General features: G+C 34.5%; 1 protein-coding gene across 1 annotated transcript in view; it reads right to left on the minus strand.

Annotated features, from left to right (window-relative positions):
- Positions 1-20,640, minus strand: part of LOC149415525 (uncharacterized) — a 29,292-nt gene extending 8,652 nt beyond the window's left edge. The window contains exons 1-9 of the mRNA XM_089642698.1: positions 20,052-20,640; positions 18,452-18,653; positions 13,665-13,855; positions 12,947-13,164; positions 11,370-11,513; positions 8,506-8,612; positions 8,262-8,380; positions 1,292-1,483; positions 851-1,019 (exon numbers count right to left, since the gene is read on the minus strand). Coding sequence (XP_089498824.1) covers positions 851-1,019; positions 1,292-1,483; positions 8,262-8,380; positions 8,506-8,612; positions 11,370-11,513; positions 12,947-13,164; positions 13,665-13,855; positions 18,452-18,653; positions 20,052-20,462 — 1,753 coding nt within the window. The 5' untranslated portion in view covers positions 20,463-20,640. The remainder of the gene's footprint in view (positions 1-850; positions 1,020-1,291; positions 1,484-8,261; positions 8,381-8,505; positions 8,613-11,369; positions 11,514-12,946; positions 13,165-13,664; positions 13,856-18,451; positions 18,654-20,051) is intronic.
- Positions 20,641-21,105: the final 465 nt, after the last annotated feature.

Genomic DNA, 21,105 nt, shown 5'->3' on the forward strand with positions numbered 1-21,105 from the left:
TTACGAATATCTCAATTTAAAGGGTAGGCCGCGACCGAAATCGGCAGCGAAATCTCGATTTACGCGTAAATATATAGCATTTTTACGAATTTATTGCGAATATCTGAATTTAAAGGGCCTGCCGCTACGGTAATCGGCCGCGAAAAAAAAGAAATAATTGGTATTAATACGAATTTACAACTAAAATACCACCCGGATTTGAAGAGGCGGCCGAGAAAATCGATTTTCGGCGTTTTTTTTTTTTTTTTTTTTTTTAAATTTCGAATTACGTGGGAATTCGTTAATTCGAAATTTGATTTTTGATGTCCCGTGGATTTCGAATTATCGAGGTACTACTGTATACCTATATTATATATCGTCATTATAATGTAAGAATTCAATTTAAAATATTTTCCAATTTACATGATCTAACAAATTTCATGATTCTTGATATGGCATAGATCTCAGTTGAAGCTATCAAATTTTGAACTTCCGATGGGTTTGAGGTCGTCAATATTGTAGTCACTCTCTGTTGTTTATATTTAATGCACTTTGTTATGTGTTGGACATCCCCGCCCATCATTATTATGGATATTAAAGTTAATTATTACACATTGGAAGACCATTTGTGTTGGAAGAACACAGAAGTTACGAAGGTTGTCGTGATAGCTCAGATGGTTAGGGGATAGGGCAATAGTCCGAATAGCCCAATAAACCTAGTTACGGTGTTAATATTTTATTGCCTTTACTACACATGATTTTATGAATAATATTGTTTCTATCAGTTGTTCTTCAATATTGAGGGTAGAATTCAAAAATACACAATATTCCACAGATGACAAATTAAATAAACTTATTTGCTTTTATGTACCTTTATCGGGTTTTTTCGCCTTTTTAGGTTCTTCCCGGCTCCGGTTGGAGGAAGAGGAACTGGTGCTGGACTCGCTGGACGAGCGCCTCTTCCTCCTGTTTTTCTTTTTATCCTTCTTCTTTTTATCTTTTTTATCGTTCAATTTTTCTTCGGGAGCATTCTTATCGATCTGAAATTTAAGAGAAAAATAAGATTCATATGCAGATATTCGTGGGACTATGGCACTTCCAGAATTACCTAGCTCTTCAGATCTGGTCACTAAACAAGGCTAAAGCCATTTAAAGAATGTATCGAAAATTAATGATGATCTTTTACTATGACGATACAGAGGGTATCAAATACTGTTCAACCGGCTGCAAACATACTATATTTATATTATTTAAAATGAATTAAATGTGCAAGAACTGAAAGTTAAATTTCAAGAGGAGGAAGTGATTTAACCTGCGGACTGCTGCCTTTCTTCTTCTTGGTATGGAAGCCGTCGGCCTGGAAAGAGATGGTGTGCGGGGAGTACAGCGGCTTCGGCTGCTCCGTGGGGGCCGGGGGTTCCGCCGTCTTATGCACCTTCTCAAAGTTCTTTTGCCGGTCCGAGATCCAGTCCATCTCCCAGTGGGGGTTCAGCTCCGTGAAGTTCTGAAACAGCAATTGACATATAGAAAATGTCATACTTCAACAATTGGAAAACAAAAAAATATGGGTAGGGAGTAAATGCAGGTATTGAAGAGACCCTTTTTTTAGGGATGAAGAGCATAAACATGATATGAGTCGTGTAATTTCTATACCCGCTATATCAACTTTCATTGATTTGGAGAAAACTGCAAAAAAACTGTCACATCTCTAGCGTACATAAGTAATTGCATTACAATTTTTTATATAATGAATTGGAGTAATAAAATTTCTATAAGCATTTATTTTCTATATATTTTTAGCAATAATTAAGTAAATTCGATAAATAAAATGGATAAAGCGGATTTTGATACTCACTTCGTGATATAGAGGCTTTTGAAAGTCAACTGAGCCGACATGGCGGGTTTAGAAACACACGCGTAGATCATTTTGACTGACGAGCGTGGCGTCAGAGCGGCGGCCATATTGTATTTTGGCAAAATAACTGCTTGTGATTGGTTGAATCCGATATAACGCGTTTTGATAGTAACTTTCTGTATGATATAGCGGATTTGGTTTCTCACTCGCAGTTTTAACATGGTTTTTGGTCGTGATAAGGAGGGTTTTAAAACTGAATTTTAGGCTCCTCTTGTTGCTCGCAAAAATGTGAACAAGATGTCATACTCAGATCATTTTGTCAAAAAATCGGATATAGCGGGTATAGAAATTATAGGATTCATATGATTGATGAGTATAAGAACGAGTTATAAAACAATCCATTCTCGTACAAATGCTCAGCACGCTTTAAGAGAAAGCGCAGACTTTTTCATAGAAAACTTAAATTTGAATTTGAAACCAAAATACTAACCAAACTGAATAATTATTTTTTAATCAAAAGGTATTGCAAATTTCTAGTACGGATATGAGCTACATTATTTATATGTAATTTAAATTATGAAATACGGGTCATTAAAGAATTCAATTTTCATGATTGGCAACTTTGACAACATTTTGTGAGTTAATGGTAATTATTAAAAAAAAAATTTTTGTCAACTTACCTACTATGTAAATATATCTAAAAAAAATAATACATCACTAAAAAAGTTTATGTATTACAAATGTGTTCAAACATAAATCGGTGTTTGTAATTTAAATTTAAACCCATCAAAATGCTTTCTTAATAATTTATATTTTTTACTATATTTAATTTTATGGTGAACGGGTACGTCATCAAAATGACAATTCAACACACATCCAAAAAGTGATATGTATAAAGTCATGAAAAGTGATGAAACATAAACTAGGTTAAATAGGTTACATAGGTAACTATTAAACCTAGTTTTTGTTTCATCATTTTTAATGACTATATCACTTTGAATTTTCATTTGATGAAATATCATGGAACCATAGGGTTTTCACTACCGTTCAGAGAATTTCTTCCGGAAGGTTTACATATATGATACTTGCATACTACTTAAAGAAAGTACAGAAAAGTCGGTTTTATAATCAAGATGTAAAAAAATATATCTGGCGCTACATTGTTAACGCTGGCTAAACCTCATAAGATATATCAAAATAATGTACTACAGCATTATATATCTTAACCTTTTGAACGCGTTAATTTGCTCCGTTTTATCTATACCCGTACGCAGTATGTACATATTTTCAAATACCTATGCACGCAATTAATTGTCATATTATAGCATTCTGGCATGATTTATTGGACTATATAGACAGAACAGATTATTCTCCACAATATGAAAACAAATCCTCGTGTGTCAACACTCTTAGATGTTTATAAAAACAAAAACATAAAATTTCATACAAAGACGTAACGTATCTTTTGAATGTGGTCCCGCCATTCACTCGGCGTGTGTGTACTTAGGCCACTGCGTTGATAGACACAAGTGGGACACCATAAACACTTATCATTTTTAGTTTTGAAAAGTTGTGAATGACATACTAGTACTAACGCCATCCGTTGACAAAAATGTAAACTAAAGGACTAAAAGGCGCGAAGAGGTGCACTTGATTATCGATCTTTTTTTATGAAATACAATTTTATTTTTGAGAAATTCTTGTAGATGTCAGCATCGTGATAGTTCTACGAATGTCCAAGAAATACATTTATGAAAAAAGAGCGCTGGAATATCGGCCGTCAAAATTTCCGTATCAACTGTTGATACAGCCGCGTGTGAGTATAGCCTTTTTTTATTTATTTATTTGTTAAGACATACACAGTACAATAAGATACAGTTAGATATTTTTAGTTATTACATAGTTGTAGTACCTATTACGTATGTGCATAAAATATCATTACGTAATTTCGCCTGAGATTGTTATAAAAGGAAGGAAGTGTTTTGCCGTAACAACAGTTGATGCGGCCGCGTGCAAAGTGTTAAAAAAGCCTAGAGAAAAGTCCACGATGATATATGTCTATCTCCTAAGGATAACCTCCAGCAACCCCGGGAACACGTCGGCTAGTATTCATATAACATAAACACACAAAATATACTAATACCGTGCAATGTTTTACGGTATGAATCGTTTAAAGCAACCCAATTTATGTGGTTTTTACTCGATCGATTGCTGTCGGCGGCCGTTTATGACATTAGTTGTCGTCAGACCAGGGGAGTATAACTCCGAGAAAAGAGTGGGTCAGAAAAAAAGACACGGTAATCTCTATGGCTGACGTGCGACGTATATTTTCCACAAACCAGTGCGCACTTCATGCATGTTTATAGGCCGCTGTCATTGGCCGATTTTAGGCTAGTGAATGGGATTGGCTTTGAATGAGAATTATATTGTCTATGGTTACGCCGTTTTTATAGTTTCTAGTTTCTATCCTAGTCGATGGTGAGTATGTCGTGTAGTGACGTATATTTTTCAGGAACAGACTTTTATCTATGGCAAACTTTAGGACCCATGGGCTCAGTACGAAAAACCCGAAGATATTGATCTAGTGAGTGGTTCATTTATGCGTCAGACATTCGAGCATAGTGGAAGGCGCTTGCGGTTATCTTTTTGCTTTCTAGTTTTTGAGCGATTCAATATTAAAAATGAAACATCCGGTGAAAAGTGCATAAATTTATATGGAAAATATGTATACTTTTTAGAATACATTTAAGTATGAATGCAGTTTTTTTTCTATGTTCCCGCATTCATAGTTTATTGCAATAGGTCCCTTCAAGAACGATAGATAGGGCGGTTTCACTCAGTAGTGGGCCTTTTTTGACTTCTGATATATTGGCATACAGAGCTCCGTGCCAAAAAGGCCCCTATCTCTTTCATATTTTTTGTTTTGAGAATGGGGGCAAAGTTTTAAAATGTGTTAACTTTAAAACATCTATATTGCTCATTAGTATGAAGTAAATTAGAATATAATTCAACAGTACTACAAAGTTGTAGGTCACCGTACTACAAAGTCCATTCTCAAGCCTTAGAAAAGGTACAAAATAAATTTATTCGGTACTTACATCAATTTTAAAATGAATATTTCCATCGAATTTATAAATTATAATAACTTACGTACCGAAAACAGACTTCTCAAACTATCGGATAGAAGAGTTCTAACTGATATATTATTTTTGGTAAAGGTTACGAATTCCGCTTCACGGTAAATATGGAATGTTTACTTTGAATTAATACTTGAATTTAGTTATATTATTACTAAAAGTTACTATAAATGTTGGGGAACCTTTAATAACGCCTGCTCGCGTCCCCTTTAGAGTTATATCCCAGTTTTCAAGTAGTTTGTTTCTAGGTTTGTATAGACTGGTTTGTGATTTAATTCTAATACGATATTATGAATATAATCCAACTCTTGATATGAACATAGTCGCCGTCGGCTGCGACTATAACGGCGCCGCATACTAATTGACATATCGTGTAAGTGACTTAATAAACGAAATTAAAATTAAAAGAGCGTATTTTTCCATCTCCCCCGACATAATAAATCATGTTTTGAATTAATAAAGCTAAATCCATTTATTTGAAAGTGAAATATTGCGTATTAAGAGTGAAGCGGAATAAGAGAAAAATAATTTATTTTTATTCAAAATTATCAAATCTCTTATTGACAGCCATGAATTATTGGAATTAATTTATATGAATGTACCTGCCAGACAAACTCGAAGCAAAGACACATTTAAATGTAACAATAACCTCAATACTAACTACTCTATGTATTCACCAATTCCAAGAATTCATCACCTTGCAAACAAATACTGTGAACTTATTGATATATTTGGTGTTAATAACTTTGTGAGTTTCAAAAGGCAACTAATTTCAGACCTATTTGCTAGTTATTAACTTGTATTATTTATTAGCTTTAAAAAAAAGTCTTGTCTTCATACCTTCCAACGTTTAACTCACATACTCCTTAGTTTATTTGTTTTTTTTTTTTGGACGCATATTAATTACTGTATGCATGTACGGTCATACTTGATATGTATATTATACTTTGATTTACTTTACCATTTCAAGTACTATTATTTAAATTCAATATTAATTACGGCGTTGGTATTTTGCCATCACTTATTAGTTTTTTTCTCTATATCTATAGAGATCGATAGTATCTACAACAGACATTATTTTTCTTATTTTTTTAAACATTTGTTTTATAATACATATCAGTATATTACATAAATTTATTTTCTAATTACCTTATGAGTAAATAATATTTAGCTATTTTATCCACGTACATGTAACACTTACATACATATACCGTCAATTTACTGTGTAAAAGCCCGATAGGGCGTTAATAAATAATAAATAAATAAATAATGAATTTATAATTTTATTTTTATTTTTTTTTTTTTATTCCAGATCTCGGGGAGGGTGGTGCAATCCCACGAGCTCCATATTGTACATAGAATATATATAAAGTAAATATAAAAAATATTGTAAGATAATACATACAAAATAAACGAAAACAAAAGGCAATAATAATAATAATAGTAATACAAAAAACATAATGAGATTAATGTTTTTTAAAAAGAAAAAAAAATATTTAAAAAATATTTATACATATTTTTTTTTTATCTATGACATCAGGATTTGGCTCCATCGCTTGTAAATAGGTCCCTGCCAGAAGTGCAGTGCTGCCATCACAAGACCGTTTTCGCTCGTGGCTAGTCGCGTTCGAAAGCTGGTGATCCGTTTTTTCATTAGTGCTCGGAATCCGGGAGCACGCCCTTCTACAAACATCTCAGTGGCACTGCAGTACCAGGACAGCCCAAAAAGTATTCGGTAGGAATTGTTGTACTGTACTTCCATTCTTTTTAGAGATGCTTTGTTGAAGTTGGTCCACAGCTCCGAGGTATATAGGCTCGTGCAGTATGTGTTAAAAAGTTGCCTTTTTGCTTTTGGGCTACACTTGTTAAATCGTCGAGAAATCATATTTGCTCTGATGCACAGTGATCTTCTCTGTGTAATAATAATTTTTGTTGGAAAAATATGTAATTCAGGTTTGTTTTAAAAATTATCTGTAAGTGAATATGGTTGCAATGTGTGGTTGTAATTAATCTTTACGAAAGATCTGTTTTAGTAGCGGCCAGTTAATAAGTGCTCCTCTGCGCGCCGAACAACCAACAAAATTTCTATCATGACTAATCACAATATGAAACTAAGTTCGGTTATAACCATCTCATAAAGATCTCATGCCTATGCTACTTTGTTTGGATATTCTGTGAACATTCGAAAGTGTAGGTACGTACAATTATTTCATAATATAATCATATCACAAACAGTGTCCGAAATTTTTCCACCACCTTGGAAGGTGCGGTTTATTCAGTAGCATGGAAAATGCTATTGTTGTCGATATTGTGTTTTCAATTTAACACCTACTCTTTTTCAGCCAATTTCCGCTTACACCTTTCCTTCGTACAAAATACAATATGTCATTATGAGAGTTGTTGTCAACAGTGGCGGATCTTCTAAGAAGGTAATTTGGTCAATGACCTCCCAAAAATTTGTTGCAATAGTATTAACATTAAAAAAATATATGTAACAAACTGCCCGATAATTAATTAGGTTTAATATTCATGCAGATTCATATGTTTTTTCGATTCGTTCCAGTGCCATCTAGCATCTAAATGAGAAGCTAGTATGTACCTACCGTGGGACACTTTAAATTTTGTCCCAAACCAACCTCCTTTCTTTCACTTTGCTATGGAGACAAAGGAGGTAAACACTATCATGTCTGACGTATGCTTAGTATCATACAAAATTTATATTAAGGGGTATTCGGGCAAGACCATGGTGAGATAGAAATATCTACAACCTAGGATTACATATTAAGGTATTAGAGGGAGATGTGAAAAAATGTCAGTCGAAAGTTTTTTGTGCAATAAACAATGGCCATCTTGAACTGAAATATTAGTTTGCGAAATAATTGTTGACTTCATTTGCATGGAATAATTTAAAATGTCAAATTCTTTGCATACCATATAGAAAGAAATCGCAAACAATTAATTGAATCATCACAAACGTATTCCAATACACTCTATAAAAAGTGCTACAAAGTTATGAAAAGTGATGAAACAATCTTATCACAACAATCTCTCTTATCTTATCTCAACACTCTCTCTTTTTGTTTCATCACTTTTCATAGTTTTATAGCACTTTTTATAGGTCCCAGATAGAAGCCCCCAGATCTGGGGGTTTTGAATTTTAAAGGGACAAAGGGAGTTTTTTGGAAAAAAGTAGGAAATCTAGGAAATTTTGTGGCCATACTTTGGTGAACCTCCACATATTTCGACCAGCGGCCGCCACTGGTTTCATTGTACATGACAATTTAACTTACCGCATAGTTTTGAGAGTGAATCAAGGACTTCAGATGGGCTGACGCGCAGTGAAGGTCTCCGATCCACTGATCGCAGAGCTTGCAGTACCAGGCAGTCGATGGCACAAAGAATTGCAGTCCTGTCCACAATAAAACATAATATTAAACACTAGACAGAGAGAGACAGCAGAGTGAGCACTTTACATACAAAACATTTAAAAACAATTTCAGTTAGGTACTTCTGATGTGATTGAATAGTTCTTACCTTTGATTGGAGTTCTCTTGGAAGATACCCCGGGGTAGCTGGGCATACCCTCATTCTGATTGGTCACCACATCGTGCCATGGTGCCTCTAGGTGAGCCAATGCATTACTGAAAGTCCACACATTTCATAATTATTACTACGTCGTAGTTCTGTGAACAATAATAGCTTGCTCTCTCTAACTATTTTAGCAGTACTTAATCAGGATTAATTATTAATGTTGTTTTAGGACATTAAGATAACCTAGCAACTGTTGCGCATTTGTTTCTGTTCATTTCGTTCTATATAAATGTGGCCTCTCCACTAGCTTCAAAAACAAGAACAAACTTGCCTTGGATGAGAACACTTGGAACGTTTTTTGGTATGAATAAATGTATATTGCATGTTCCAGAATTGAAATTAGAATCATTCAAAAGTAGTTTTATTTCAAAAACAAAATTAGAATTTTGACGTGAGAACCAAGAGAGAGCCATCTGGTCCTTAAAACGGTTCGGGAAAGTGGTGGTTGCCCTCGCCTTTTCATCTTGCCACATTTTTGTTTGAATAGTTTACAAAATGGGGCCTTCTCGCAAGCGTAAACGTGGCACCTTAACTTTATTAAAAAAAAATAGAAATTTTACAAAAATGCGATAGCAGTGTTCGTTTTTACGAAAAAACTGTTTTAATTTTTAGAATATTATGTAGTAGCTGTACCCCGCCACGTGTTGCTGTGGCTCAGTCTGTCTGTGGAGATAAATAAACAATAGCGCATGTTGCTTTTCTGTCTAACAGATGGCGTTTTTTTATTTTTTTAACGTATTTTTACCTCTCAAGGTGACGTCTATAGAATATAGGTATATAAAAACATAGAAGTATTCAAATGCAACGTTGTGTCAAAATTACAAAGCAATCGGTGACTAACTTTTTGAGATTTAAGATTTTTAACAAACGAACATTTACATTTTTATTTATGTAGAAGATAGATGTATGAACTATCATCCGCCGCTTTCACTAATTGGACACTCTCCCGGTTTCAAGGGTGGCGAAATAGTGAGAGAGAGAGAGTGTACAATGATTGAACAGACTGAGATTATTTATTTATATAGAAGATAGATGTATGAACTATCATCCTCCGCTTTCACTAATTGGACACTCTCCCGGTTTCAAGGGTGGCGAAATAGTGAGAGAGAGAGAGTGTACAATGATTGAACAGACTGAGATTATTTATTTATATAGAAGATAGATGTATGAACTATCATCCTCCGCTTTCACTAATTGGACACTCTCCCGGTTTCAAGGGTGGCGAAATAGTGAGAGAGAGAGAGTGTACAATGATTGAACAGACTGAGATTATTTATTTATATAGAAGATAGATGTATGAACTATCATCCGCCGCTTTCACTAATTGGACACTCTCCCGGTTTCAAGGGTGGCGAAATAGTGAGAGAGAGAGAGAGTGTACAATGATTGAACAGACTGAGATTATTAGAAGATAGATGTATGAACTATCTATCATCCGCCGCTTTCACTAATTGGACACTCTCCCGGTTTCAAGGGTGGCGAAATAGTGAGAGAGAGTGTACAATGATTGAACAGACTGAGATTATTAGAAGATAGATGTATGAACTATCATCCGCCGCTTTCACTAATTGGACACTCTCCCGGTTTCAAGGGTGGCGAAATAGTGAGAGAGAGAGAGAGTGTACAATGATTGAACAGACTGAGATTATTAGAAGATAGATGTATGAACTATCATCCGCCGCTTTCACTAATTGGACACTCTCCCGGTTTCAAGGGTGGCGAAATAGTGAGAGAGAGAGTGTACAATGATTGAACAGACTGAGATTATTTATTTATATAGAAGATAGATGTATGAACTATCATCCGCCGCTTTCACTAATTGGACACTCTCCCGGTTTCAAGGGTGGCGAAATAGTGAGAGAGAGAGTGTACAATGATTGAACAGACTGAGATTATTTATTTATATAGAAGATAGATGTATGAACTATCATCCGCCGCTTTCACTAATTGGACACTCTCCCGGTTTCAAGGGTGGCGAAATAGTGAGAGAGAGAGTGTACAATGATTGAACAGACTGAGATTATTTATTTATATAGAAGATAGATGTATGAACTATCATCCTCCTCTTTCACTAATTGGACACTCTCCCGGTTTCAAGGGTGGCGAAATAGTGAGAGAGAGAGAGAGAGAGTGTACAATGATTGAACAGACTGAGATTATTAGAAGATAGATGTATGAACTATCATCCGCCGCTTTCACTAATTGGACACTCTCCCGGTTTCAAGGGTGGCGAAATAGTGAGAGAGAGAGAGTGTACAATGATTGAACAGACTGAGATTATTAGAAGATAGATGTATGAACTATCATCCGCCGCTTTCACTAATTGGACACTCTCCCGGTTTCAAGGGTGGCGAAATAGTGAGAGAGAGAGAGTGTACAATGATTGAACAGACTGAGATTATTTATTTATATAGAAGATAGATGTATGAACTATCATCCGCCGCTTTCACTAATTGGACACTCTCCCGGTTTCAAGGGTGGCGAAATAGTGAGAGAGAGAGTGTACAATGATTGAACAGACTGAGATTATTTATTTATATAGAAGATAGATGTATGAACTATCATCCGCCGCTTTCACTAATTGGACACTCTCCCGGTTTCAAGGGTGGCGAAATAGTGAGAGAGAGAGAGAGTGTACAATGATTGAACAGACTGAGATTATTAGAAGATAGATGTATGAACTATCATCCGCCGCTTTCACTAATTGGACACTCTCCCGGTTTCAAGGGTGGCGAAATAGTGAGAGAGAGAGAGAGAGAGAGAGAGAGAGTGTACAATGATTGAACAGACTGAGATTATTAGCTCACCAATGATGTCCAGGAGAATGCAGATGTTTCAGGTACTCCTTAGCAGTGGCAGGGAACTCATTGCAGACCCGGCACCAGTGCATCTCCGGGTCGTAGAACACATAATTGAACTTCTTGTCACCCAGTTTGGTGCGAGACTTGGATCTGAAAAGCCATACGACACGTTAGAACTTACAAATGAGAGAATCGTACAAACAAACAAAACAATTAAAGGTGTCTTGACTCACTATCAAACAGAGTATGCAGATTCTGAAAAACTTATTTATAAAAATTATAAGAAGTGCTAACATATATCATATTTTTCTAATACATACATAATACAACCGATGTATAAAATAAGCATTTTACAATAATTTTAACAGCTATTTACATAATACTAAATGCTCATTTTATGATTTATCCGTTTAGTAATTGATCGGAGAATAATTTGGGTAGACAAACATTTTATTTATTTAAAATTCGATACAATTCATAAAATTAAATACATTGCATTTGATAAAAAAAATAATACAAATAACACTTTATATTATCTATTTAGTTTTCACAGCACACGAAAATTTCTTCTGGGTAGAGTTGTTTCTGGATGATTTCACTAGAAATAAATATTTCATTGCACTCCATCTCCTTGTATACTTCACCATATTGTATATGTTTATTACATTTCACCAGGATATGCCATAAAATAAAATTATACAGTTGATTACAAATTATTACGCACCAAATTCAAATCACGATGTTGAATGTAAGAATGTCAAAACCTAGAAATAAGAAATGATGTCTCTTTGTAATTGAGATGCAATACTTTGTAATAAAATCCCCATAAACCGGGATAAGACAATGCTAAATAAGATGTAAGTTTGAGACTGATAATAAATCATCCATAATTATTATCACTTGAAGGTAACATATCTATTATTATTATAAACATGATGTTCTATGTATTAGAGTAGCTGTTTTTTTCTTGAGACCAGATTTGATGAATTCCCGTTTTCTTCTAGACAGTGTGTTTAAATAGATATATAGGTCTCTAGAAACTATAAAAATAATCTAATATTTGTGTTTTAAAAAATTACCAAAATATTAAGTGCATCAATAAATATTAGTACTGCCATCGCAATAGGACATCAATACAGAACAAAATGTCAAAACTTTTAAGAAAAAGCGGTTAAATTGGGATGTAAGGCAAGATACTTTTGATGTACATAAAATACTTGAATTACCTTTAACCTTTAATAATGTTTATTTTGGTTTCTTGTAAAAATATTGACAAAACTATTGCCACCTCAGTACCGGTATAATATCGCAGGGTAATTACTATAACTAGGTAACTCCGTAATCAGCTTTTTCGAGTTACAAACAAAACCATAAATTTATTTCTTCACCGGGTACTACGTGTTTGTGACACACATGGATGAGGAAATAAAGTAATGATTTTGTGTGTAACCAGAAAACACTGATTTCTGAGTTACATAGTTCTAGTATTTACCTTGCAATATGATGGTTGCTATGCATTATTCTAGAGATTAAGTACTATAGGATTATTGGTGAAGAGTTCATAAGGAAGTAAAAGTGCGTACCTAGATTTCCGCTTGTTTCGAGTCGAAGAGTGCTTATCGCTGTCCGCAGACGAGGATCTTGAAGACGGCGGAGACTGAGTCGGGGTTCTTGGCAAGCCCGGTTTCCGACTCTTAGACTTGGGCTCCAGGATTTCCCCCGAAGTGGGGTTCTCTCCGATTATTCCGTTCAACATATCTATCACATTGTTGATTGTCTTCATCTTGTTCTGGATCTCAATCTGAAATAAACAGATTCGCGCGATGGTAAGTAAAAGATAATTTTCGATACAATTTACTTAAGGGGTAAAGCATAATATACATAAGTTAAACATTCATGGAAATTTGTGATAAAGTGAATGAAGCCTTCATCTTTCAATTATTTAAAACAGTTTTCATTTTTCAGCTGATTGACAACCATGTATCCTGCAAAAATCTCACTTCCTAAAGTGTTTCCCATCTGACAACCTAAAAATGTTGTGTATAATATTATATTTCAATGATATGCAGAACTTAAAATAACCATATTAAATGTTCGTTTACTTATTTTAACCATTAAGAGCACGGGCGGTGAAAACAGAAAATATAAGTTGTGCGAATACATACATTTTCAAATGGGAATTTTTCTGACATCACAACCCACATCTCTAAGTGTTGAAAGTATGGCATATAAAATGATTTGATTTCTTCACTGATGAGTAGGTGATGGAAATGAGTGCAATAAAATAAAAACATGAATAACCTGTAATTTAGCATTTTCCTTCAGGAATCTCTGACTGTCGGGACTCGGAGATCTCCTTGAGTCTCCGCGAAGCTCAATCCTCTGCTGTTTCAGGGATTCCAACTCCCTCTTCAGGACTGTTGCCTTCTTGAAATACTCTTCCTTTTGCTTGGCCAGAGTCGCTCGCTGGTTACGCATTTCCGACGCGATAGCTATCACAAAACAATCAACTTGAATAATTATATAGAACTCTAAAACCGGATAATAGGTGATAATATTACATACAGAAAATAAAAGAAGTGTAATCCAGCTACACATCGTTGTCCTTTTCGGTTGAGAATGTAAATAACCTTATTTGGTGGTGAGAATGAGTCTGGTTTGGGCCGGTTACTCACCACATATTGACAGATACATCAAACAAAGATATAATCAAATAAGAGTAATGATTCACCCCTATCCAATCTGAAATAAAGTGTTGAAAGTTTTAGTAGTGCTATAAATATGAATCCATTGTAAGTGCAGTTATAAATATTGGTAACTTTCAATTCGGCATGATGTATCTATGAAATATTACTTGATTTAACAGCAGAGGTGTAGCGGGGTATTTATGTTATAATATCAATTCACAGAATTATGAATCTCAAGAACCTAAGTTATAATTTTTTCCCTCCTTATTTACAGGTAAAATTTTATTATGTTGAAATATTTGCTCTTATATTTTTTCAAAATTGTTTTCACTATCAGGTCCTGTACTGAATCAATTTACCCTTGAAAAATGTCCTCTACAACCCGGATTGCGTATTTCCTTTTGCGCATTCAATAGGAGACAGTACGGCAGTATTGAACACCAACGGGTTTGTTACACTAATTCTCTTTCTAAACTCTAGTACTGCCTCCTACTGAACACTGAAAAGGAAATACGCACCCAGGTGAACTTCATGGTGGTACTGAAACAGAATTAAATAAAAACACCAGCTGCAGTGCGTGTTTGTAAGCGGTTTGGCGTTTTCAGATATTCCAAAACCGCTGCGTTTAATCGCAGATTTACTTAATCAACCCATCCTATCCAAAGTCATTTTTACTGAAAATGACAACAGCAACAGTATTCTTTTTGGTGCGAATTTGTCCTGTATATATTGATGTAGTAAAAATGACATCACTTTTTATTTAATACAAATTTATTTTTTAATATAAAATAATATAAATAAAAATAAAAAAATACTGCAAGATGGCAATTCATTTTACTATTTACGTAAAAATAAACATTTTGTCGATGGGCATACAATATGGCGGCCAGGTGGTTAGGCCTTCTAAGACAGCCGCTCTAAATTGTGGCAGCTCGCAGGGAATGGGTTAATTAAGCATAATTTTTTAATATTTGTGCCAAAAACTATAGACTCAACATATTTTAAAAGAATTCTCAAAAGTAGTTAAGAAATCATTAATTAACCCTTCAGGCCTCTGGCGTATCCTGTCAGATGCTTATATTATTTCCGCTTTGCAATAAAATCAAAATAAATGGAACATTTCCGAATGTATCATGATGATGTAAAACGCTTTAATATTTTATTATTAGAAATAAACATAATTTATGAAATATAAAACTTTTGCTTAAAAACATTAAAAAAGTTTTATAAATAGCTCACCTTACGATTTTTCTAACTAAAATAACTGATAACGAAAAAAAATTAAAATGCAAACATATTATATTAGACAAATGTATTATAAACGTTATTGCCGCCTCACGTTTTTGCTGTTTCATAAATTTTATTCAAATTGCAGTCTGAAATTTGATTCATAGAAGTGTAAATTTTAATTATTCTGTGGTGTTTTCTCTTTCTAACACCGTTTAGATCATATTTCTTACCATGGCAATAAGAGACATACAACGATTTCTATGAGACGTATATGAGTTGTTCCCAAACGCAAACAAATTAGCGTGAGGGGTTAACAATGATCATAAATGCTTGTATGTAGAGTTTTATAATAAGCAGAGTATTAAAATAAATTACAGAGTAAGATTTTTAGTAATTTATAATAACTATTTATTTCACACTTTAACCTCTCAGAAAAGGACTTTTATTTACTTTGTGTCCCTTTGCGAACTGTCAAAACGCGGAAATTTTTGTGTTATTCACGAGTTTTGTTAAAAGCTCCATAACTCACGTTTTGGGAAACGTAGCCTCATTCTAAAAAATGTTTTGGAAAGATTATGAAATTCACTATCGTATTGTTTTGTTATACGTAAATATTTGCGTTTCTAAATATACATTTTCTGAAAACGTCAAAAATATGTAAAAATCGCTGACCATTATTTCAAAGCTGTGAAAAATGTACTTTTTTCTGAGTATCATAAAGAAATAACACTTTATATATTGAAGAAATATAATTAAAAACTATTGGTCACCTCAAAATATTAACCGTCCAAACTAAAATATTTTTAATAAATTATTTAAAAACGCAATAAATTACGAAAGAACAAGCTGACAGATTCAATCGACTCAGAAAATGCACCTCTAGATTCCATAGATATTTTTGAATGCAGACGCGTAGCGTTATTCATTATCGATACTCTGTTTTTTAAATCATGGCAATCCGTATACTAGTGATGGAAATAAATCGATTTTTGTAAAATCTCGCGCGCTTACGTGAAAAGACGTACTAATGTCTTGACCGCTATTATCATATTTACGTCTTTTGACGTTCTAATGTTCCGAGTGGTTAATAGTCATTTGTGTCATCGTCGTGGTCTGTGGAAGCGACCAGAGCAAAATCGGACTAGAGGTGGACAGGATGGATAGCGCTGAGGACTGGAGACCAATGGCAAAGAACCGGAGCCAGCGGAGAACATTTGTGCAGAAAGCCAAATCCTTATAATTTCATAAAATACTCGGTAGCAACAAAAACTATTAAAATTGAAGGGTTCCACGCATTGATGTATTATACTAGATTAGCCCTGTCTAGTTAAATTCATTTTAAAAATAACGCCACCTAGCGTACGTCACAAATATGGAGATGAACTTAACAACCCAACTCTGTTTAAACTCCTTGTACAAGCGTTCAAACTCGTAATCGAAGCCACGGAGAATTTGTTGTCAGAGGTGTTGTAATATGGACATAATTCAAATTTAAATATTTGGAACTGGGTTATTTTTGTGATTGAAAAAATGAACTTGCCCAGCATAGCTGAGAAGCAAAATAGTTTACTCTTGACCAACAAAAGGTAAAACGCATTTGATTTCGCATTGCGACACAATGCGTGGGCCTTTTCATAAATGTGGACGTGAACCAAACGAAAATTGTGTTGGGGTTATTTTTAAATGAATATGCCGTGTCTAGTCTAATTTAGTCTATGGTTCCACGGCTTTGCACTACACCAATGCATCAGAATAAAAAAGGAAACATTACCAGATGAGAATGTTACAAATATTTAAAACCGTTTCGACGAGTAATTGCATAGTAATATATTTACCTTCACCGGTACCATCTCAGCAAAGATAACATTCGACCAGAGAAGTTTCAATTGAGACATAATAAAATAGTAATGAGCTCAAATATCAAACTCATTGTGCACTACACTCAATGCTAAAAAAAACACAGTACATTTTTGCCAAATACATACCTTAAAAAAATATGCTGCATTTTTTAAATACAGAACATAAATTTTAAGTTCAACACATCTTACTTCATCCGTCAGTTATTTTTCGACACTGAATGCATTCATACATTCAGGACGGGTTGTTTCGGAGAATTTGAACAATTCATCAAATTTCAACGTTCATTTTCGGGTTCTGTGAAAGACTTATTCAAGTTCTGTTTTTATATCATTGTAGGCTAGTTGCTTGACAAAACTGAAATAAAAACAGAACTTGAAAATGAACGTTGAAATTTGATGAATTGTTCAGATTCTCCGAAACAACCCGTCCTCAGTGTCCAAAATTTTATCACGAAGAGTCCTGAGGAATGTGAGAGTTTTGTTACCGTTCTTAGAAAATCTATTTGCTTCCTTTGACGGGGGTGTATTTTTTTAAATGTAACTAGTACAATAGATAGTTATTTACATAGCTTCGCCGAGTTTTATCACAGTTTGAACTCGTTGAGCAAGAGAAGAATACAGAACAAATAATAATATGTACAGAAGTTTGGTATATTTTTTACTAAAATAGGTATTCTAAAGCTTCATAGCTCATGATGGAAATGACGGTGAAAGTAGCTGCGCGGATTCAAATTTTACACAAAGCTGTGCAAATTTGAGGATGCCAAAGTTCACTGTTTTTAGCTGATTCAGATAAATAGAGGTTTATAGTTAAGATTGTGAGCATTGTGTGTTTTACCATACGGATTGCAATGTCAGCAAGGTGAATATTATGTCGGCGAAAGAACAATTGTTAAGAAATACAATAACATTTTTTAAGACCCCTTACCATAAAAAACAGCTAAAAAAATCTTACTGTATTTGACACGAAAAGTGTGGTATGTTCTGAAAAATGTAATCACAACGTAAAATAAAAAAAATCATTTTTCTATACAATACATGAATCACAATAATTTTGATTGCAGTTCATTTTTTTGTTGAGTAGAGAATGCGTAAACGCAAATGTTAATAACGCACTGTGATAACAAAATTATTTGTAGCCATGAATGAATGGCAAAGACAATGCTAAGTTACGTGTTTGGCGTGCACGTAGAAACGAAGGTTGTCAGAGTGTATTTTTTAAGTTTGCGCAATGGAAGATCGCATCGTTCTGTTCATAAGTGACATAACATGAAAATAAACAACATAATATTTATGTGGAAACGTTTCTCACCTTCCCGCTTGACCTTGTCTTCCTGGGTGTTGAGGACGGGGGGCGTAGGGGCCCAGTTGGACTGCTGTAGGGTGGGGGCGGGGGGCGGGGCTGGGACAACCATTTCTGGTACCGGTTCCTGCCTTGGCGCCTCCAGGAAGTTGTTGTATTGGGCCTGCGGAAATTGAGCGTACGGTGGCGGGACTGGGTACGATTGGGGGACCTGGAAAAATAAATCACAAATAGTGGATTTACAGAAAACACGGATATTTTAGATATTTTTGTACCTCCACCATCCTTAATTGTTGTTTCGGAGGATTGAAACTTCTTCCCCAGGGACTGGAGTCAACCGCGCTAACATGGGTAGAACTGACATTTATTTAGCATATTAACTGCTGTAATGTTCTCCAATTTCAGAAAAATGCGTATATGTCAGCGTGATTATGCATGATTGCCACCAAAAGTTGATGAACTACATTGTCATCGACAACGACTCTATCAGCCGAGTTTCAGTTAGATCGGATGTTGCAAAGAGGATTAATTTCCACTTCAAAGATTTGTATTAATTCATTCACAAAAATAAAATCCAAATTCAAATAAATGCATATATGTATATTTATATAATATAAATATATGACAAAATTAATATATTTGGTGAAACATAAACTTATGACAGATTCAAATTAACACACTTCGGGCGAAAACAAGGGTCCCTATATCTTTGGAAATAATACATATGTTTTAATTTTTTTGTTTTACATAGTACTCACCACACCCGAACTATAAAATTATTGTCTGAAATTAAAACCTACTTTTGTAATACAACTCCATGAACTAATAATAAAGTTAATGTCAGTGTTTGACCATTTAGTGCTGTTTTATTTGTATAAAAAGTATGTATTTTATTTCATCACAATTTTTTTTCTTTCATTTTGCAAAAATCTTTACAAGAAAAAACTTCCGCATCTCCGGTGTGATAAGTGTAAGGATGTATTTACCGTTTTACAGGTTTAAATATAGTTCCACTTTGATAAAATATTCTTCCACACAAAAGACAAGAATTTAAAGATGGGGATAGTAACCCTTACAGAGAGATTGACTTAATATATTTATGTAAAATTATCGGACAAGCACTGCCTTTCTTGCCATTCAAGTAGGACCGGCATAAAAGGTAGAACAACCCTTCCCACCGGGAGTGTGTTAAAATATTACTTTACAGTTCACCGGTAGTGCAAAAGTGTTTAATAAGTTTTTATTCACAAACATGTAAATGTAATGTGAATAAAACAAAGGAGAACACATCAATATATATTATTATGAATGCAACTGAAAATAATGAGGTAGGTTACATGTAATATACAACTTGTATAATCAATAAAGATTCTGTTTAGCAGATAAACAATAGGTAAACTTTTGGTTACGCATTTGTAAAATATCCAAACACACAGTGCCAACATAGTATGGAAAGAAATAATTCTGTAAGTTGATATTATAACACTGAGCTAATTGATTTGCATCATGAAGATTGTTTTGTTTCTTTGATGTGGGGTTTGACAAATGTGAGTGTTTAAAATATTATTGCACAATTAAAAACTTACTTTAAAGAAGTAAATTCTCATACCTCATTTGTGTAAGATGGTGGTGGAGGAGCAGTTACAAAGTTTGGAGGCGGATTGTAAGAAGTCTCCCAGCTATCAAAATCCATCCTGTCATCTCTTTTGATGACTCTATCAGGCCTTTCAACCTTGTTGAAGCTAGGGCTGTAGTCATTCCGTTTTCTTCTTCTCCCTTCTCTATCGCTCCTCTCCGATCTATTGTAATTTTCTCGTTCTCTCCTATTTGGAGAAAACCTTTCGCCTTCTCTGCTATTGTTTCTCCTCCCAAATTCTGGAGATGTCCTCCGATGATAGCGAGACTTCTGCGGGTACTCTGTCTCTCTGTTATCGTTCTGTTCAGCGGCCACCAGAAACCCGAATTTATCGTAGTGTCGCTTCGGATTCTCGATAGGGATTTGAGGGTTAGTGAATGACATGTTTGGTTGGTTACAATTGAAGAACTAAAGCACACAACAAAGTGCCATCTGTAACGGCTAAATTATTATGACGGTTTTGATTTAACAACAATATGCACTCCTTTACCCTGTAAATTAATATTAATACAATTTACAAGCTGTTTGACATCACAAAAGCAGCGACAATGGAAAGTCGTCAGCCATTTTTTAAAATGGCGTTTTAATTTGGCATTTGGCAGTTGCCAGCTTGGGAAAAAATATTTTGAGTTGTGTGTTTTGATAGATTGGAATTAAGCGCAATTTTTAGTCAATATTGGCATTTATTTGGTGACATCATAATGATGATAACCGATGTTCAAGGGGGTGACAGATTATGCTATAAGTTCAAAGCATTTTATATAACTCCATATTGCTCGTAACATAATCCCATACAGACCTGTCACACCTTAAAAGATGATGATGTGTAAGCATGGCGACGATATGCGCCGCGATGTGCTAGTCAGGCTATATTTGAAAATTATGCGATATATGCCATAGGCACGAGAGGGGGTTGAAGTGACAGATCCCATACAAAGAAATGATATTCAGCGGCAGTTTCCCAATCAATCTGACCTCCTCTCACGAGGAAGATTAAAGCGTAGTTTTCCCCAACAAATAACACGTA

This window comes from Hesperophylax consimilis, chromosome 18 (assembly GCF_061612785.1).
Source record: "Hesperophylax consimilis isolate HC1 chromosome 18, BYU_Hcon_1.0, whole genome shotgun sequence".
Taxonomy (NCBI): Eukaryota; Metazoa; Arthropoda; class Insecta; order Trichoptera; family Limnephilidae; genus Hesperophylax; species Hesperophylax consimilis.